General features: G+C 60.5%; 6 protein-coding genes across 6 annotated transcripts in view; all 6 read left to right on the forward strand.

Annotated features, from left to right (window-relative positions):
* Positions 1 to 2,641, forward strand: part of LSCM1_06619 (uncharacterized protein) — a gene marked incomplete at both ends in the record, with an annotated part of 3,501 nt that extends 860 nt beyond the window's left edge. The window contains one exon of the mRNA XM_067324031.1: positions 1 to 2,641. This exon is cut by the window's left edge and continues 860 nt beyond it. Coding sequence (XP_067180572.1) covers positions 1 to 2,641 — 2,641 coding nt within the window.
* Positions 2,642 to 4,901: 2,260 nt separating this feature from the next.
* Positions 4,902 to 7,199, forward strand: LSCM1_06620 (uncharacterized protein; the record flags this gene model as incomplete). The annotated part of the gene is made up of 1 exon (XM_067324032.1): positions 4,902 to 7,199. The coding sequence occupies one exon, from the start codon at positions 4,902 to 4,904 to the stop codon at positions 7,197 to 7,199; it is 2,298 nt and encodes a 765-aa protein (XP_067180573.1).
* A 1,961-nt stretch (positions 7,200 to 9,160) lies between these two features.
* LSCM1_06621 (uncharacterized protein) lies at positions 9,161 to 10,495 on the forward strand (the record flags this gene model as incomplete). Its single annotated transcript, XM_067324033.1, has 1 exon — positions 9,161 to 10,495. One exon carries the CDS (start codon positions 9,161 to 9,163, stop codon positions 10,493 to 10,495), a length of 1,335 nt encoding a protein of 444 aa, XP_067180574.1.
* Positions 10,496 to 12,425: 1,930 nt separating this feature from the next.
* LSCM1_06622 (uncharacterized protein) lies at positions 12,426 to 12,818 on the forward strand (the record flags this gene model as incomplete). The annotated part of the gene is made up of 1 exon (XM_067324034.1): positions 12,426 to 12,818. The coding sequence occupies one exon, from the start codon at positions 12,426 to 12,428 to the stop codon at positions 12,816 to 12,818; it is 393 nt and encodes a 130-aa protein (XP_067180575.1).
* A 1,838-nt stretch (positions 12,819 to 14,656) lies between these two features.
* On the forward strand, positions 14,657 to 16,747 carry LSCM1_06623 (uncharacterized protein; the record flags this gene model as incomplete). Its single annotated transcript, XM_067324035.1, has 1 exon — positions 14,657 to 16,747. The coding sequence occupies one exon, from the start codon at positions 14,657 to 14,659 to the stop codon at positions 16,745 to 16,747; it is 2,091 nt and encodes a 696-aa protein (XP_067180576.1).
* Positions 16,748 to 18,162: 1,415 nt separating this feature from the next.
* On the forward strand, positions 18,163 to 18,714 carry LSCM1_06624 (uncharacterized protein; the record flags this gene model as incomplete). The annotated part of the gene is made up of 1 exon (XM_067324036.1): positions 18,163 to 18,714. The coding sequence occupies one exon, from the start codon at positions 18,163 to 18,165 to the stop codon at positions 18,712 to 18,714; it is 552 nt and encodes a 183-aa protein (XP_067180577.1).
* Positions 18,715 to 20,430: the final 1,716 nt, after the last annotated feature.

Raw genomic sequence — 20,430 nt, forward strand, 5'->3', positions numbered from 1 at the left:
GCAGGAGTCTTCGATGATTGCATCGTGCGGCGGCGATGGCCGCACGATGTGGTGGGACCCAAACACGGGCAAGAAACTCGGGGAGCTGCAACCCGTGGGGCAATATCTCGTAGACGTGCAGTGGTGTCCGGTGCTGCCGGCCGTCATCGCGACGTCGTCCTTCGCCCCGCTTCTCTGCGTGTCGACGGCGCAGGACGTCTCGAGTGCCGGTGGCGACAAGCTCGGTGCGGTGCCCAAGTGGCTTCACAAACCGTGCGGCGCCTCCATCAACATGTCCCTCACCGTTGCCTCCCTCGCCCCTGGTACAGCGCATGACATTGTGTTGTCGAGCCTGAGCGGCGTTCCAATGAGCCCCAAGACGACGGACGACCAGCGAATGTTCGAGCAGCTGTCCCGGTTTCCCAGCGGGTCTGCAGAGCGGACGCAGTGGCTGCGCGACACTCACCATGAGCTCCTCGCAGTCTTCTCCAGCGCGCAGAACTCACGGCAGCCCATACTTGATTTCCTCAACAGGGGCATCGACTCCAAGAAAGGCGGCGCAGGCGCCGGCCCCGGGAAGGCGGGCGAGGACGACGATGACCCCTTTGCTGCCATCTCGCATGAGAACCAGAAGAGCTACGAGGACCGCACCTCGGAGCTCGTCGTGAGTGGCAAGATCGAGGAGGCTGTGGACCTGTGCATGGACGAGCACTGCTTCGATGACGCCTTTGCCCTCGCCTTTCTCAGCGGAGGAGAGATGGTGCGCAAGGTGCACCAGCGGTACATTGTGCATACGGCCGCCGCGAACCCGAAGAAGCGTCATGTGCTCTACGCTGGCGCCATCGCTTCCGGCGATTTTCGTCTTCTCATACGAGCGAATGTGCCGTGGAAGGAGGTGCTCTCTGCGATAGTGGCCTTTGTCGTGGGCGACGGATTCGCCGGTGCGTGTAACTTGCTCGGCGACACGCTGCGCGATCAGCAAAATTACGAGGGCGCCTACCACTGCTACGTTTGCGCGCGCAATGTGGATGCGGTGGTGGACCTCTGGCGCCTGGAGAACCGCCCCTCGCGTGAGGTGGTGCAGGACACGATCCTGCTGGAGGAGACCACGCAGCAAGCAGCGAGTGGCGAGTACCTGGCGCAGTGCATGTGCGACTACGGTGTGAAGCTGCTGGCAGATGGGCACCCGGAGGCAGCTGTCCAGTACCTGCAGCGTGCTGCTCGCATCGGCGACCACACAGCCGCTGTGCTCGTTGACCGAATGAAATACCTCTTCAATCTACCTCAGCCCCCGGATGTGGCACCGTATGCGCCAGCGGCGGTGTCGGACGTGCAGAGCCCGGCATGTCAAGCGTTCCTGGCTGCCGCGCAGGAACGACGGATGCGGGAGATGCAGGAGCAGCAGCGGCAGCAAGCGCAGCCGCAGACACAACTGCTGCCCCTGCAGCAACAGCAACAGGAGCACCGCTCACCCATGCCAAATCATGGGCCACCGCAGCCGTCGGCAATGCCGCTGCAGCCGCAGTACCACGTGAACCCCGTGGCAATGCCGGGGCAACCGCAGCCTCCGCAGTCTGGGTACCTGCCGGCCGGCGGCCAGATGCTGCCCATGAGTGCAGCGTCTGCGGCGTCGCAGCAGCCGCAGCACCCGCCAAGCCTTCTTCCCCACAAATCGGCTGCCACTGGACACCCGCCACCGCCCGGTGGTAGCGCGCCTCTGCGTCCGCCACTGATGCCCGGCACTGGTGCTGCACCACCGATGCCCTCGCACGTATCGTCTACGTATGGCAGCGCGACTCTGCTGAGCAACATGAATGGTGCGCCTGCGGCAGCGCCGGGGATGCTGCCGCCTACGCCGTCCACCGGTGGTACCCCGCCGGGGATGAGCGCATCGGGCAGCAGCTCTCTCTGCCCGAGCGCACCCCCATTGAGTCGCGCGAACCCGCTCCAGGCTGCCCCGAACGGGGTCATAGGCCAACCGAAGCCGCGCCTCATGCCGCACCCAGTTTCTGCCTACTCATCGATGCGTCCGCCCGCTAGCGGCGCTGCCCCGACCGGGACTGCTGCTCCTGCGCCGGGGCTGCCGCCGTCGTCGGCCAGTGCCACGGCCTCCCGTGCGCCGTCTCAGCCCGCGTCGCTGTACAGCGCGACGGCCCCACCGACACAGCCCCCAGCGATGCAGTCGTCTCCGTATCCAGCAACACAGCCACCACCGCCGCAGCGTGCAGATGCCGTGTACGGCGGGGGGGTGCCACTGATGGCGAAACAGCCACCCCCACCGCCTGGTCCTCCACGACCGGCGATGGGCAGTGCACCGCCACCACCTCTTCAGTCTTTGGCTGCGAGCGCCGGGTACCCAGCCTCCTCGCTCGCCTCGGTGAACCCCGCCCAGTTTGCGTCCCCGCTGCAAACCCAGTTGGTGCAACGTCTTCAGCAGATCGTTCCAAGCATCGCAGACCGACACCGGCGCACAGCGGTGGAGCAGGCGGCGCTGGAGATGATTCGCCTGCTGCAGCAGGGCATGCTGCCAGAGGAGCTTTTGCAGATGCTGATGCACTTCTGCGCGAGCACCGGTACGCCAAACGCGTCGCAGGTATGGGCGCAGCTTGCGCAGCGCTACGCTGGCGCCATTCAGGGCTTTTCAAACCTCTGCTACCTGTGAGCAGCGCGCCTCATTCTTTGGTCCTGCATCACTCATCTTACCTTTACGTAGCGCGCGTGCGACTGGGCAGCAGGATGCTGGTGCGTGTAAAGCTGCTGACGAAGCTGCAGCGTGTGCATGCCGCGCGATACTAGGGGAGTGTTTGATTTTCCGGGCCGCAAGCCAGCCGTCTGCCTGCGGGAGGAGGGGAAGACGGCGCCCAAGCTCTGTGGCTGCAGGGCTCACCCAGTGCCACTTTCCTATTTCGTGAACCTTCCCTACCCTGATGACTTTCATCGCTCACTGCAGGTACGTGAATGCCCGCACGCACACACAAGTGGAACCAAACGTATGCACGTTGACGGAACCTCATGTGTGGACCGGAGTAATCGTCGGCTGTCCCGACCAGCGGGCCACAGATGTGCGGCGCCGTTTGTTTCGCTTCCATTTGCTTCTGCTTTTCGTTGTCGCTGGCGTGACAGCGCGCTGTGGCGCTTCCGACGAGGCTCCACCGCTTTTCTCTTCAGACGTCTTCCCCCTCCCTCTTTGCCCCTCTTGGATGTGTGCCGGTGCACCCCCACGTCGGCGAGTCTGCTGTGGCGCTATCGTTTGTGTACAGGGGCCGTCTTCTTCGTTTGGCACCCTTGGCGATATATATGTACATATATATATATATTAATATTCGCAAGCGTTCGGGGAAAGGTTTGTGTGTGTCTGTGTGTACCGGCTGGATGAGGTATCTACTTTAGCTTCTTCATCTCGGGCACGGGGTCCCTCGCTCGTTACGGGCTCCGTGGTCTAGCGTGCATCTGTGCGGCATGTCTTGCAGCAGGGCAGCGAGCAAGCAGAATATGAACGGAATCGCGTGCGCCTGCGCGTGAGTGTGTGCGTGTGTATGATGTCTATCTACCCCCTTTTTTGCAGGAGAGGCGGTCACGCGAAGATTTGTGAGCGGATGATGCTCGCGCTGCGTTGGTCTCCGTTGTTGTTGTGCATGTAGGTTAGGCGAATGAGTTCGCTGCACGTCTTCTTTGGAGCATGAGCGCCGGCCAAGGCTGGCAGGGATGGGATTCGGCAGGGCCTTCTCTTCTTAGCTTCTATTTCCTTCACTGACTGCCTTTATTCTTTGCTGCGCTGTTTTGGAGCGGAGCGTACGTGTCTGTGAGGTGAGGGGTGCTTGCTGGCGCGATGACATCATTTCGCCTCCCGCCTTGACCCCCCTCCTCCTTTCTCTTTCGGTATGTTACTATCGCTGGTGGCGACAATCTTGGTGCATGTGTGTTGTCCTCTCGCGCATTGTGGCCTCAGCTCTATCGACACACTCTCCCACCACCCACGGGCGAGATGGCTGTTGTGCACGGACGTGTTTTGGCGGCGCTGGCAGAGGTGTGTGCGTGTGCGTCTTCTGCGGATAGGGGCGTTGGGCATGGGCAAAGCACGAGAGAGTAAGCGGACGAAAAAGGCAAGTGGCCGGGCGAGAGAAACAGCAGCTGTGAGGGCTGACGACCGAGCAACAGGCCACAGTGGGCGACAGCAGGGTAACTGTGACGGTATCATTGGACCTTCGAGGAGGTTCCACAACATGCTATGAGGATCGGTAGCTGTGCGTGACCTGTGCCGTTCGTGGCCCCGGCGTTGGTGCTGCACGAGTGGCTGCGCGAGAGGCCACACTGTTTTGGATCTGGCGACCCCCTTTTTCCTCTCCTGCTGCCGTGTGTGGCGTGCGCAGCGCTTGGTCGTGTTCGGCGCATCCTTCGGTAGAGTGGTGGTGAGCTGCGCTGGGCCTCCCCTCGGCACTACACCACCCGGCCCCCTCATCTCTCAGGCACCTTCTCCGCACCCCCTCGATGTCTTCCGCACCGCCACAACGTCTTCGCTCTGCTTTGGCTTCTTTGCCTTTCCCTTTCCTATCGTTTCCCCCCGCCGCCGTCGTTGTTGGCGGCTCTGCCAATCAGATCTTTCGTTTTCTTGCCGCCCCCCGCCCCCTTTTCTCCCCACACCACGTCTCTCCCCCCTCTCTCTATCTCGCAGGCTCTGCCCGCATTGTGTGCGCGACTGCTATCGGCATAACAAGCGCGCCTGCGCCTAAACACTTTGGAGTGCCAGCAACTGCCCCCCCGACTCTCTTGGGTGCATTCCTCAACCACACCGACTCACTCGCTTGTCCTGCGCTCGCATCCTTTTCTGAGCCCATAGAGCGAGAGTTCAACGTCGCTCAGCCGCACCCAGGAGAGGGCACCGCGAGGCACACGTAAAACGCTCGCCGCACCATTCCTCAAAGATGTCCTGGCAGCAGCCCACGGGGAACGTCAACCCCAACGCGCCGTCCTACACTCCAGATGGCAGCGCTTATGTGAACAACCGCAATGGCCAAGAAGCAGGTGGGTACTACGCACCGCCGCAACAGTATGGCGGTGGCAGTTACTACCCACAGGAAGGCGGCTACGAAGGCACCTACCAGAGCGGCTACAACTACCAGAGTAACGCCCAGGGTGACCTGTACAACTCACAGCAGCAGCGGCAGGGCTTTTACCAGGACCCGCGCAACAACCAGGGCGGCTACTACCCGCGCGGAGGCTACGGCGGCCCTCAGCAGCAGCAGCAGCAGGGCGGCTATGGGGGCGACAGGGGCTTCAGCAACAGCAACAACTATCCACAAGGAGGCGGCTACGGGGGTCAGAAGCACATGCAGCAGCGCTACCAGCCGTATGAAGGCTATCAGCAGCCGCAGATGCAGCAGCAGCAACCTGTTCCACCGCAACCACAGAAGCTAAAGAAGCAGCCCGCCGCGTCGGCCCCAGCACCGCAGACGACCGCCTCGGACGCCGCCAAGCTGTCACTGGGTGGCGGCTCCGCGCAGTCGATTGCGATACCCAAGAAGAAGGGCGGCGGAACTCTTTCGCTGGGGAAGAAAAAGCAGACAGCGCCGACATCGGAGGAGACGAAGCCCCCAGAGCCGGCGGCGGCGTCGCAGGCGTGCCCGTCTACAGCCGTGGAGGCGAAGTCCGAGAGCGATTCGAGCCCGTCGACGACGCCCGCTGCGGGGCCTGCGTCTGAGAGCTCAGTGCCAGAGAAGTCGGCGACTGCGACTTCGGCCGAAGGCTCCTCGAAGCCTTCTGGGGCACTGGCCAAGGAGGCGCCAGCGAAGACGGAGAGGGATCTTGCGAAAATGACGCCGGAGGAGAGGCACGAAGCGGTCAAGAAGGAGATAGCGCGGCAGCGTCTGCAGAGCAAGAAGCAATACAAGCGCGACCCTCGCCCGCACTTCAACATTGTCTTCTGTGGCCACGTCGACGCCGGCAAGTCGACCATCTCCGGCCACCTGCTGATGGAGAAGGGTATCGTTGACCAGCGCGAGATGGACAAGCTGCGCCGCGAGGCAGAAATCAACCATCGTGAGGGCTGGGAGTACGCGTACGTTATGGACGTCTCTGAAGAGGAGCGGTCGAAGGGAATCACGCGTGAGACGGGTGCCGCCTACTTCGAGACCGAGAAGCGCCGTGTGACGGTGCTAGACGCGCCAGGCCACAAAGCGTTTGTGCCGTCCATGATCGGTGGGGCCACGCAGGCAGACATCTGCGTCCTCGTCATCTCCAGCCGCACCGGCGAGTTCGAGACCGGCTTCGAGAAGGGTGGGCAGACCCGCGAGCATGCGATGCTAGTGCGTACATGTGGTGTAAAGCAGATGATCTGCGTCATTAACAAGATGGACGAAATGAAGTGGAACAAAGAGCGCTACGATGAGATTGTCGGCAAACTGAGGCCCTTCCTGCGGCAGAACGGCTACGACGAAGAGCGCGCCAAGAACCTCGTCTTCATGCCAGTGGCGGGGCTGACGGGCGAGAACCTGATCAAGCACGTGGAGCCCAGCCACTGTGACTGGTACCAAGGGGATACAATGATGGGGGTAATCGACAGCCTGAGGCTGCCGGAGTCGAAGACGGAGGACGACGTCCTCTGCATCCCGTTGGTCGGCGCCTACAAGGATGACGGCAAGATGCACATCTACGGCAAAGTCGAGTCAGGCTCCATCGCGGTAGGCGAGAAGATACAGGTGCTGCCGACCAGGGTGGAGGCGCTCGTGGAGGGCATTTCGATCGAGTCCACTGAGTTCGAGAAGTGCTACCCGGGCGACAACGTACACCTGCACGTGCGCGGCATCGACGAGAACGACATCCACGGCGGCTATGTGGCCACCTCCATCCCAACCTCGCTGCGCGCCGTCGAGTTTTTCCAGGCGCGTGTGGTCATTCTGGAGGTAAAGAACATCATCAGCGCCGGCTCGCGTGTCATGCTGCACATACACTCGGCCCAGGAGGAGGCGTCCTTCCACAAGCTGCTGGCGAGGATCGACCGCAAAACGAATGAGGTGGTCGAGAAGGACCCGGCGTGCGTGAAGGCTGGCGACGTAGTGATTGCCCGCATCGAGTTGGACCGCCCTCTCGTACTGGAGCCACACAAAGACTTTGACAAGCTCGGCCGCTTCATGCTGCGCGAAGATGGCCGCACCATCGCGATCGGCGTTGTCATGCGCCTCTACGAGTCCACACACGAGTCTCTCGCTAGGGCTGGTCAGTAGACAAACTAAGTGTAAAGCAGCGGTTGGCGACGGGACGTGGCTATCCCTGTGGGGCTTTCCCGACAGAAGGGAGCCGTGGGTGGGTGGGTGAGTGGGAGGGAGGGGGGGCGAGGGGCTGCCTGTTTAGGGAGAAGGAAAGAGAGACAGCGTCGGCGGCTGTGGTGATGTGGCAGAAAAGGACATGTGCCCGTGCACGCCACGCAAGGGGGATAGACATTGCTCGACTTGACGCTCTTTCGCCCATTATCTCTCCCCCCTCTTCTCTTTCCTTCTCGCCCCGTGCCCCGCCATGGGCACGTGTTCCCTTTGGGATGAATCGGAACCGCTACGCGTGAGCACACCCCGTTGCGTGCGCCACGCATTTGCCGTTCTGAATCTTCTGTTGCGAAGCTCACTCTTCCGCCTCCCTTTGACCTGGTGTGGAACGCCCCTCTCCCTCGCTGCACGCGATACCTTTGCCTTTGTTTGTTTCTCTCGCTCTGTGCTGGACGCAGGGCTGACGCACTGCTGCGGTGAATGGCGACGCCCGCATAACGCTGTGGACGGATAAGAAAAAAAAGGCAACATCGACAACAACAAGAGTGGCGGAGGCGCCGTGAAATGCGTGTCCCTACCCTCGTCCCCCCTCTTTTTCGGTGTAAACGACGTAAGAAGGGGAAAGTATGAACATATGAAGCGGAGGGTCGCGTTTAGGGTGAAGGCGCACCTGCACATAAACACGTTGACGCGTTCACAACACGGCCATCTCTGCACAGGTGATGCGATGGTGTGTGTGTGTATGCCGGAGGCGATCGATGACCTCTGAAACTGCCGGCGGGGGTCGCGTTTTTTTGTGTATGCTCTAAAGCTGTAACGTCGCCATCATTCGCTCTGCCTTCTCTGATCTGAAGCTGTCGCTGTTGTGTCGATGAGGCTGCCGGCGAATCTGGTTAAGCGGGCTGGTGCGGGCAGCCTCCTCCTTTCCTTGTCTTTTATGTGGCACTCATGGCTTCAAGGGCTTGCGTGCCCTCGATCTTTGCGTGCTTGTCTCGCGGGCATCTGTGCTGGCTCTTCGCCAGCCATGTTTGTGCTCTCCTCTCCTCCTCTAAAAGGATGCCGAGGCTTGCCTTGCGCATTGCGTAACACGCATCAACGAGCACGTAAGGAGGGCGATGACGGGTGAAAATGCGAGTGAAGGCCTGGCTGTCAGTGAGGAAGGGGGCGAGGGTGATGAGACGGAGGAGACCGCTCTCGCTTCGCGCGTCGCTGCCACGCCCGCCCCTCTCACTATTCTCACACGGCTCGCAGTTTTCGCAGCGAGGCGCGCGAGCATCTGCTGTGTGTCGGGGAGCTGGCTGCGCACCGGGCGCCTCTTGACCTGTCCTGTCTGTGCGCTCCGTTGTAAACTCGCGCTTGTGCTTTTCTTCACCGGTCGTCTCTCCTTCTCATCCCCCCTTTTCGTCTTTTATGGCCGCGAGTACGTGCGGGCGTGTGTGTGTCTGCGTGGCAGGGAACAACAAGCACGAGCGCAAGCAGGCAAAGGGTACGCGGAGGCGCTGTGCAGGCGATCGTTTCGCAGGAGAGCGCGAAAAAAAAAGAAGAGAACAGCAGAGAACAAAGAGGAAAAACACTCAAAAAACGAACCGGCCGAGCGCTTCAGAGGCGCCACCGCCTTAGCACCGACGGGCGCTCAGGAGCTTTTTTCCTGCCGCGCCGCCATCACGGCCTCCCAAAGGCACGAGCACAAAGCTGACGAGCAGACAGGTGTGAGAGCTGCCCTGTGTGCCGCATCAGGGCTCAGGCTGTTCACGCACGCGGGGGCGTGTACGAGAGTCCGCACGGGCACTATCACACCTCAAGCGTCTTCTCTCCCCCATCCTGTTTTCTCGCTCGCGTCGCGTCACAGAGGCCAGAGGGGTTCGTGTGTGTGTGTGTGTGGGCGAAGCGCAGTTGTCACGCTTTGCTTCTCGTGTCTCTCCCCGATGCTGCGCGGCTCTCGTGTTTTTCGTGCGCCGGCGGCTGTCTCGGCTGTAACGACGGTGCATTTCTGTGCACCATGCGTCATGGCCTGCCGGCGGCTCTGCGCGCTGCGTTACCGCACACATACAATCTCGTCGCTCTCCTCGTCCACTTCGTGTGACTATGGCGTCGGTGGTGGCCGCTGCAGCAGCAGCGTCGCAGTGGCGCTCCACGTGCAGCAGCGTGGCATTAGCTGGAATCCGCTCACGTGGGGCCGTGCTGATGTGGGGCGCACCACCAACCCTCAGCTGGAGGAGGAGCTGCCGGAGATCTTCGCCAGTCAGCCGACGGAGGTGGACGATTACATTCGCCCCGATAAGAGCGTGTTTGAGCGCCTGGAGGACTTCTGGGACTGGGCCGTGAGCTTCCTGCAGCCGGTGGAGAAGCAGGTGGAGATCATGCGCAGTCTGCGCCACGATGGGTTCATGTCTTACGACCTCGGCGGTTGGGGCCATGTCCTCTTCTTCTATGGTCTGTGCATGCGTGTGCTGACGCTGATCCCGTCCCTCTACACCCACCGTAACTCGCTGCGCATGGCCCACATCAGCCCGCAGCTCTCGGAGATCACCAACAACCAAAATAGGGTCAAGAACGACCGCACCCTCTCTTCGGCTGAAAAGCGCGTCATTAGGGATGGCTGCAACCGCATGAAGTATGCACTCTGTAAGAAGCACAAGTGCGCCCAGTGGAAAAGTTTCCTGACCATGTTCACAGCGCCCCTTACCATGTCGGCGTTTCTTTCCATTCGTCGCCTGACGATGTACGAGACGGATCTCGAGATGGCGCCGTTTCTATGGTTGAAGGACTTGACGATGCCTGACTCGACCTACACACTACCGGCCATCTGTGCCGGCATGTTCCTCCTCAACTTCGAGATGAACCAGCGCATGCAGCGCGGCGGCCGCAGCTCCAGCGGTTTGTACGTCCGGTGGGCCGTTCGTGCATCATCTGTCGTCGGCATCTATTTCTTTGCCTCGCAGCCGTCGGCCATGTTTGCCTACTGGATCGGGCTGTCAACGGCTGGCCTACTGCAGCCGATGCTGCTGCGCTGGCAGCCCTTCCGTGACGTCTTCCACTTCCCGGATCCCCCCCAGGCGGCCAAGTCGCACATCATCTCCGAGGTCAAGGGGCCGTCGCTGTATGAGCGCCTCTTTGCGACCCAGGAGGAGAGGATTCGGTTGGAGCAGCAGCGCAAGGCAGACCGCATTAAAAACAGCACCGCGCGTATTGAGACAGTAGACGACTACGAGGTGATCTTCGCTGACGCGAAGGACACGGCGCCGGAAAAGCGACGGTGATGCGGCCAGTCCTTTTCGTAGGTGGAATGCAGCGTAGTGGGGGGATGGAGGGGCTAGGGGAAGGCATCGCCCGTCCGCCAGACGGCGACCGCGGACCTCCTCGTGGACAGGCACGCTGTACTTCATCGCCCGTCGTCGGCTCCCTCTCGGCGCTCTGCCATCGTCCAGTTTTACATTTTCTTTGCTTGGCGTCGTCGCTGCACGCACGTGGCGCACCGGTCTGCGGCGGCTCTCGGCGACTCTGACGGTAACGAGGGAAGGGGCGCCCATGCAACGTAAGCCATCGTCTGCAGGCTTATGCATGTTGCTCAGGGGTGTGTGGGAAGCTGGGCGCGACGCGCTGTGCATGCTCGCCAGAAAGCCCATCTCAAAAGAGGAAACGATTGCTTAAACGTGGGGGTCAGCCTCTTCTTTGGCGTGACGGGGTGTCTTCCAGATCATCACCCCTCCCTCCCTCTTTTTCTGGGCAACATGAGGCCATCCGCCCTGCTAAACAGGCAGAAGAGCTGAGCGCGGCAGGGCCGGCATTGTGCCGCTTCGAGAACTGCGCAACGTGAATCTCAGCGCCCGCGGTGACCGAGAGACGGCAGTTGCGCATCTTCGTCAGGGAGGAGACGCTCGCCAGTGCACATGCTGCATGGGGAGGAAAGGCGCGCAGGCAGCTGCATCACTTCCAGGCAAGCGGGATGCAGTCGCCTCCATCGCCCTTATTCCACCTGCCTTTCTCTCGGCCCATGGAGTCAAGGGAGAGAAGGGGAAGGGGGCTGTCGTGAAGGCGACTTCCTCCGCTGCTGCTGCGCCGCCGCCGTCGATGCGTGCCACACGCGCTTCTTCCGTGCCCAACCGTCCTTGGGCGCGGCTACGCCTGCTTCCACGGTGAGGTGCGACGGACAACACCCGCCCGGCATCATGAATGAGCACAGAAAGCTTCACGCACACGCCGGATTTCTGAGCTGATGGCCACCCGAGCGGGTGGTGGTGGCGGGGGTGGTCGTGGGGCGCGCAGTGACGGTGTCGCTGAGGGGGAGGAGGCGTACTTGCTGCGTGGCACCTCGCTGGTTCGCTGCAGGGCGGCGGTGGTATAAGTGCACGGCCTCTCTGCGCCCCATCGACTTCGTGGATGACCGTGACGGTTGGACGAGAAGGCAATTGGTGACCGCGATGGGTCGGCAACCCGACTTCCAGTGGCGTCCAATGGCGAGCATAGGCAGTGGTGTTTGTGGTGGTCGTTCGCAAGCACACCCTCGCTTGCTGTCACCATCAGGAGCCTCTAGGGCAGTGCGAGGGGGAGTAGAGGTAAGGCGGCTGCAGGCGTAGGCAACCCTATCGCTGGTGCTGCAGCAGTTGCGACGTGTCCTCTCCCCCCCTCGCTTGCACACACAGCGCCTCATGCAAACTTGATGGACGCGCGATGAAGCACAAGGCTGAATGGTGAAGGCAGTGTGTGTGTGTGTGGGGAAGGTGCCCGGCCCAGTTCTTTGTTCTCCGATGAGCGAGTTTGGGCTTCTCGGTCGCGGTGCCGCGAAAGAGGCATCATCTCTGCCGATGGGAGCCCTCACAGAGAGGGGAAAGAAGAGAGCGATAAACGGGGGACTGATACGCCTCTTCGCATCCCATGACAACTGCCGCTCGCCCCCCCCTCCCATCGCCCTCGCGCTTCCAGCACACGCGTCTTGCATCCATCGCCTCTTCCCATCCTCTCTCTCACTTTTTTCCCTTTCTCACTCTCCGTTGCACTGCTCGCTTGCTGTGCCTCCTGCCCCCTCCCCCCTCACCACCACCACCCCGACGTGGCCGAACGACATCTTCCACTCTCCACACACAAACTTCGTGGCCCTTCCACTCTCTTGCGACCGCTTCTCTTCGCGGTGGTGTCACAGCTCTGCTCCCCCCCACACTTCCCCGACTTTGCGTTTTGATACGGGCGATAATGACGATGATGAGCGTTCTCGCGAACGCGCTTCGCACCATTGCGAGCGCGGAGCGCCGTGGCAAGCGCCAGGTGCTCATCCGCCCCTCCTCAAAGGTGGTGGTGAAGTTCCTTCAGGTGATGCAGAAGCACGGCTACATTGGTGAGTTCGAGATCATCGACGACCACCGCGCTGGCAAGATTGTCGTGAACCTGAACGGCCGCCTGAACAAGTGCGGTGCCATCTGCCCGCGCTTCGACTGCGCCGTCACCGACTACGAGAAGTGGATGAAAAACATTCTTCCCTCTCGTCAGTTCGGCTTCGTGGTGCTGACAACCTCGCTCGGCATCATGGATCATGAGGAGGCCCGCGCCCGCAACACCGGTGGTAAGGTGCTCGGCTTCTTCTACTAAGCAGCAGCAGGGTGCCGCATCGCCGTCTTGGCCAGGTAGGACAGGAAGTCCCCAACCGCCCACCTCTACCTCATACGCACGCAGAAACCACTTGAACTGCGTGAAGTGAGTGCGCTTTCATGTCTGTCTCTCTCTCTTTGTGTGTGTGTGTGTGCTGGTGTGTTGGTGTACCTCTTCTCCATCTGATTGGGGGACCCGTTGCGCATGTGCGTCTGTCGCTGTGTGGCGGTCAGTGGTGGGCAGTGCTCGCTATCTTTTTTTTTCTTTGGGAGGGGTGGCGGCAGCGCGGATGGGCGAGCTGTGGCGGGGGCTTTGCTCGTTTGTGCTTTCCGTGATTTCTTCTTCTTTCGACCTCGCCTCTTCGCTTGGGGAGGCCGACAGGAAGAGGTGGGGTGAGGGTGGGGTGCAGTGCTCTCTTCATTCACCTCGCTGAAGCGCCCGCGGTGCCTTGGGGCCCAAAGCCTCAGCCCACCTCTTCCTGTCGGCCCCGACTCTTCTCTCTCCTCCCCACCTCAGCGGACCTCCGCCAAGAAGAGAAATATAAGCCGCCGCAGAACATCTACTCCCAACCTCCCTCCCTCCTGCCCCCGACCATACACACGCACACACAATATGACGACCAAAACGCGGCCGCCACGCGCCCGTGTGCACTGGAGGAGGAGGGGGGAGAGATAGAAAGATGGTGCCTGTGAAGCAACAGGCATCTTTTTCCTCTGCTTGCTTCATCTTGTGGAGGCTTGCGAGTGGTGTGTGCATCAGCGGCACTGCTGTCAAGGTCGGGGAAGGAGGGGCGGCGGCAGTGACGCTGGTCACCAGTGCACCGATGCGCTCACACATTCCCCGTCCCTCGCAAACGGATAGAGGAAGGGGAGGGGCTCTTGCTGTCTTTGGCGGATGGCGCAGAGTCCCCGCCCACCTTCCACCGCTTCAAGATGTGAGCTCACCTCTTCGCTTCCCATGTCGAACTCGACACTCTCTCTCTCTGTGCCCTTCCCCCACCCCTTTGTGTGCCCCATCCTTGATTTGTGCGCCTTCTTTCATCTCCTTGCTCGTTCCACAATGCTGTACCGCTGCTGCCCCTGGCGTGACACCGCTCATCGTCCTCGGTGCACCTCCCAACGTACCCATTCAACCGCGCCCTGTTGGGAAATGCTGCGGCTCCCGGCTCTGCGTAACGGCAGTGCGGTGCGCTGTCGTGGCGCCCCCTTTTGTTTTCCAGTTTCGCCTCCCTCCTCCTCCACGCCCACTTCTCGCTGCGCGCGCGTGGGAGCTGCGACGTCTGTTTGCCTGCTGGCTGCATTTGCTGCTGCCGCCTCCCCTCCCTCCCCTCCTACTCCTTGTGGTTTGTTTCGGCTCTTCCTTCCGTAATTCCTTGTCGCTCTCTCGGGGTGTGGACGAAAAAGGGGGAGGGGAAGGACGGCTGATACATTGCCACCCGTCCTTGCCAGGTCTCCTTCAAGGGTAAAGGAGTGCGCTGTATCTGTGTCTCCCCGTACTCCATTCCTTCCCCCAAGTACGCACGCTCCTCGTGCCTTCTGCACGTTACTCAGTAGCGTGGCCCTGAACACGCGGTGGCGCGCACCTACATTCGCACGTATTTTTCCTGCCATAACGGCACCTTACGCCAACCTAAACCAATCGAGGCACCTCTCAGCTCGGGTGTCCATCAGCGGCTTCTGTTGTCTGTGTGTGTGTGTGTGCTGTACAATCCTCTTCTGTATCTGCGTGCGGGCGTTGGGGGTGCCCGTCAAAGGACGTTCGCGTCACTTCCGTTTCCTACACGACTTGCGTAGACTCACATACGCATACACACCAGGGCGTACCTTCTGGTCGCAGCAATGGCGCAGGTGCACGCAGAGTTTCTAGCGCAGCGCCTCATGCTGACCCCAGCGGCGGGGAACGCCACATCTCCCAGCAGCTCTTCTTCCGGCGTTGACTTGACATGGGTAAACAACAAGGCGCTAACGTACGCTGCCGTCATCTGCGCCGTCATTTGTTGCTTCGTCTCCTTCACTGACCTGCGCGAGCACCTCTCCCGGTTCGACTACCCAAAGCTGCAGGTGCTGGAGATGCGCATCATCATGATGATACCGATTTACGCCGTCTTCTCAGCGCTATCTCTGCTCTTCTTTGAGTGGCGCTTCTTCTTCGAGACGGTGCGCGACACGTACGAGAGCTTTGTGCTGTATATTTTCTTTATGCTGATGGTGTCGTACTGTGGCGGCGAGGGGCAGCTGCTGCGCTCCCTCAAGAAGAAGCGGTACAAGGGCATGCACCCGTTCCCCATGTGCTATCTGCCATCCTTCCCGCTGGACACGGCGTTTTATTTGCGCTGCAAGCGCTGGGTACTGCAGTGTGCCTTGATGAAGCCGCTCGTCTCCTTCATTGCGATGGTGTGTCACCCTCTCGGCATCTACAAAGAGGGCAGCTTCAAGTTCGATAATGTGTATACGTACACCAGCATCGTCATCAACATCAGCCTCACGATGGCGCTGTATTACCTCGTGCTCTTTGAGATTGAGTGCGAGAAAGAAATGCACTACGCCAAGACGTTCTTGAAGTTCCTCTGCATCAAGTCTATCATATTCTTTAGCTATTGGCAGTCTGTCATCGTCAATCTCGCCTCATTGGCCGGAATCATCCACCTTGGCGCGCATGCGGAGGAGATCGAGGCCACAAGCGCTGTTATTCAGGATCTTCTCATGTGCTTTGAGCTGCTGCCGGTAGCCTTTCTGCACCGCGCCGCCTTTGGCCGCACGAAGCTGGATGATGAGATGGCCTGTGTCCCGGTTTACATGAAAGATAGCAACACCGGCGACCTGCGCTCCAACGTGGACACGGCGCTAAACGTGAACGACATCATAGACGACACGTTTGGAACCATCTTCTTCCGCAAGGGCAAGCTGATCGACCAGGAGAATGGCGGCGAGAGCGACGACGACGACGTGAACTACGGCGAGAGGCTCGGCAAGGCAGATGACGGCGGTGGAGGCGCCCCGCGTCTTTCGAGTGCCGGTGTGGCGAAGGGATCAGCTTTTCTGTCCAACGCCGACGCCCTAGCGCGCGACCCTACGCTCGAAGAGCTTGTTCGCCACGCCATCGCGACGGACCACGGTATCCGCGTGGACGGTGTGCTGCACTACGACGTGGATAGCGATCGCGAGGAGCGGAATCACGATATGAACTTCGCCGATACAGACGTCATCCTCCGCCGCTCCAAGTACGAGGCGGCGACGCAGGATGTGCGGGTGGACACGGACCTTCTCCGCTCGCACCAGGTGCCCCGGGGTAGCGCGACGCCAGAGATTTACTGCGTTGTGTGCGGTCGTTTCGATCGCGAGATGGTGCGACGGCGCAACGGGTACAAATGCAAAGAGTGCGTCGGCACGAAGAGTCAGTCGCTGCTGCGGCGCCGCCAGCAGGAGGCCATCGAGGACGACGAGGGCGCAACGATGTCCTGGAGCGGTGGCGTACTCGGCCACAGCACAGCCGTGGTGGTGGAGACGGTAGAGTCGGCACCAGACTCTTGCAAGCGTGTCTGCGACGGTGAGCGACTGCTCTCTGCGGCCCTCGCGCCGCCTATGCGGCGCGACGCCGCGGTGCTGATGAGCGAAGATGACGAGGATGCGTCGTACGTGCGACCGATACCTCCACAGACGAATGCTGACCTTTTAGGTGTGCCGCGTCCACCGCAGGGCACCACCGCGTCGGCATTCGGCGGAACCGCCGCTTTGGCGGAGGGCCTCGCCAACATCCAGCAGGTGTGCCGCCGCAGTGCCCATGGCGATGCCGTCAAGCCTGCCGCATCTCGGCCATCGTTCTTACCCCATTCATGGGCTGGAGCTCCACCTGCTGCCGCCTCAAGTGGGCCGCCGACGGCAGTGAAGGCGCCGTCTCCCACTGGGCCACGACACGACGATGGCGGGTAGACACGCGTAGGGGTTGCGTTGGCACCAACGCGCAGCTCGTTGACGGGGAGCATCGATCACCTACGAAAGGGAGGGCTCTACACACGCGTGCGTAGGACCTTGTGCTGTCGTTACCCTGGGAGGACGACCTGGCGACGTGCGCTTCTGCCACCCACGCCTTTACGCCTTCCGGTGCTTCGGTGGGGCCGGCTGAGGGGGGTTGGCCGTTAATGTCGACTGGCCACACTTTTTTGGTGGCGCCGTGGGCGTTCTTCTTTCTGTCCTTTAGTTCCTCTCCCTCTGCAATCGGATGCAGGGCGTCTCTACGCCTCTCGGAGCATGCCAGCTTGTACGCGGGCGTGTCTGTCAGTGTCCATTACGTAGTGGCGGTGGAGCGGCGGAGGGGACGCGGCGTGCGCAGCCTGTGACATGAGTACCGCCATGGAAAAGAGATGCTTACTCCCAATATTACACGAGCACTTACATTCGCACACCTTCACACGGAGAGACAGCGTTATACATGGCAGTGCGGTGCTGTGAGAGTGCCCATGGCAACGCGACACTGGTGACGGAGATCACACGTGCATGTCCCGTTCACGCAGCCTTGGGCAGAATGCGCGTCGCGGACTCTTCATTCGCTTGCTCGAAGTGCTGCAGCCTCCCATCACACTGTGGCGCTCTGTGCGACGTGTGCGCCGCTCCCTTCCTCCTCTCGCTTTGCAAGTCTCATCGTGGTGAAGCCACCTCTTCCTGGTGGCCGCGCCTTTAGACGGGAAAAAATAAGAAAAGACACTGACACGCCACTCCTCCTCCCTCCTCTCCCGCTTTCCCTTTGTGCGCGCGAACACACACACACATGCGTGCACGATCACCTCCCATCGCTGGCTCGGGTCCCCCTTGCTGTCTGCCCCCCCCCTCCCCCTCCTCCCCTGCTCCACTGTTGCTGTCCTCGCAGTCCTCTAAGTGAGGAGACGAGCCGACCCCCTATCTGTCCCTTTTCCGCGCTGTTTTTTTCGGGTGTGTTTGCTTAACTTTTTTTTACCTTTGCGCGGCTCGCACAGAGTCGACGAAACACTCCGAGCAGCGGCAACGGCTGCTGCACAGCGAACCCACGCACGCACACGCACACACACACACACACACGCACCCTCAGCAGACGGAAGGAAGCGACGCGCGCGCGGAGGCGGGTGTATATGCGCAGCATTCATCGCGAGAAGGCCCGCGGAAGTGCAGAAGTGACCAAGAACAACCCCATGTAACGTGCAGGAGACGGACCCTACGTTTCTCCTTTCAGCTCCCTCTCCTTCTCCCTCGTACATATCTGCGCTCCTGTTGCCTTCTTTTTTTTTCGCTCTCAAATATTTTACCCTTCGCTCCTTCGCGTGCCCTTTTTTTCTTCAGCGGCTTCTCTTTTGTTCTGCTGCGCAAGTGGAACGATGCCGGTAGAGATCGCAAACAGCGACGAGGTGGACTTCTCGCAGTACTGCGTGCTGCAGAGCAATGACCACCCTCCCGTAGAGTTCATGGTGTCGCGCGAGTCAGCCAAGATGTCTGGGCTGCTGAGGGACATGCTGGAGGATCAGGAGGGCAGCGAGGCCATCATTCCTATTCCAAACGTCTCGGGGCAGACGCTGAGACTCGTGCTAGAGTACATGGAGTACCACTGCGGCAACCCAGCGCAACCCATCGAGAAACCGCTCAAGACAACGATCGACTCGCTTGTGTGCGAGTGGGATAGCAACTTCCTCTTCAACCAACTCCTCAAGAATCACGATGAGAAGCAGCACGAGGTGCTCATCGACGTCATCATGGCTGCGAATTTCTTGAACGTGCGCGACTTGCTCGATCTGACATGCGCCTGCGTGGCGAGCATGATTCGCGGCAAGACGGCGGAACAGATTCGCGAGCTCTTCAACATCGAGAACGACTTCACTCCAGAGGAAGAAGAGAAGATTCGTGAGGAGAACCGCTGGTGCGAGGAGTCGTGAAGTCGGCTAGTGAGCCGAATCGCTGAGCGTGGGCTTGCATGTGTTTCCGTGCTCATGTGAGTGTGTACGCGCACCAGATCGCCTGTCATCTTCCACGCTCCTGCGGCCCCTCCCCCGCTTCCTTTCCTCCTCCCGCTTTCCCCCTCAGCATGCAGTTGTGTCGGCCACCCTTTCTCTTTTTTTCCATGTCTTTGCTGGAAGGGAGAGGGCAAAGACACACACACACGCACACATATACACACATATATGTACACACATTTATGTATATATATGTTTATATATGTACATATGTGTACATGTGTGTGTGTATATGTGTGCGTGTGTGTGTCTTTGCCCTCTTGTCGCTCTGTATGCCGCAAATGCCGTCGAGAGCACGATGCGCGAGCGAGGGACTCATAAGCGCGCACGCAGAGATGTACCGTACCGAAACGGTCTCCCGTCTCGCGTCGGGCTCTCGCGCGCGCGCGCTTGTGTAGGCGTGCGTGCGTGCCGATCGACTGTTTTTTTCTTGTACTCCTCTTTCTCTATCTGCCAGCCCCCGATGCCTCGGACAGTCGTGACAGGCGCATACAGCGAAGGCGAGAGAAGCTGAGAAGCGCGGCGGAGAGAGTGGGGATAGCCGATATTGTTTCTCTTGAGAAGTGAAGCATTGATCGCAAGTGACTCGTAGTGCACAGGGCTTCCGGCAATCCATTCGGTCACGCAGTCTGCGCATGCTTGCCGTCTACTGTCGTCCCCCCTGACCCCCCTCTCCTCCCACAATGCTTCCGCTCTCTCGAACGCGCTTCTCATGTCTGTTGCTGTTCTCTGTGCGACTGACTCCACTTGCGGGGGACCTTTTTTTGTGTTGCTCTTGTACGTTGTTGGTGTATTGTTTCGAGCACATGTGTGGCCCTGTTAGTCTGACCTTTTTGTCCACGTTTTACTCGAACTTCGCGCACGTCAGTGGCCGGAACGGATGATGTGCCTCCTCTCGTGTGTGTGCACCAACTCTCCCTCTCTGACTGTGTGAGTGCCGGTGTGTGCGCGTATGTGTGTGTGTGCCCCTCGTTGGTGTGTCTCGGTGTCCTTTTCCGTTTTGTTTCGCCTTCTTTCCTCTTTGCTTTTCCCTTCTGTCTTGCGGGTGGCGATGTGGTGCTGTGGTGCAAAGCTTCTGCTCGCTCGCTTGTCGCTGTGGCGGCTTCGACGTGCCGCGGCGTGCGCAAACGTGCTCGTGTAGAGAGAGGTGGGCGTGAGTCGCACACGCGTGCTGCGCTTCGCCCTTCTCTTCTTTACGTGGACATGTTCGTGTCATCGCTCGTCACGTTCCGGTCCCCTCCGTTACTCTCTCCGTTTCCCTCTCTCTCACCAGCGGCCGCCACACGCTCCTGCGCAACTGGAGGCCATCCTGAGGCGTGCAAGAAAGTGGCGCAGACACCGACGCAGGAAAGGGCCACTCCGCTGAACGTTTCTCAGAAGCGCGTGCGTGGGGGGGGCGGCGGGTGAGGGGCCAAAGGAAGGCGTTGGCGCCCAGAGCCGAGATATCCCTCCTTATCGGTGAGGATGACGTCCGCGCCGCAGTGTTTCTTAGGCCTGAACGGGTCTACATTCGCCACCCCCCTACCTATGCTCAGCCCACTTCTGCTGTTGTTCTCTATCCGCGGGTGTAGCGCCAGCCTGTTTGCGTGTGCGTATGCGGAAGGAAAGTGTCCGGCACGCACTTCACCTTGTTGCGTG

Source organism: Leishmania martiniquensis, chromosome 11, assembly GCF_017916325.1.
Source record: "Leishmania martiniquensis isolate LSCM1 chromosome 11, whole genome shotgun sequence".
In the NCBI taxonomy this organism is placed as follows: domain Eukaryota; phylum Euglenozoa; class Kinetoplastea; order Trypanosomatida; family Trypanosomatidae; genus Leishmania; species Leishmania martiniquensis.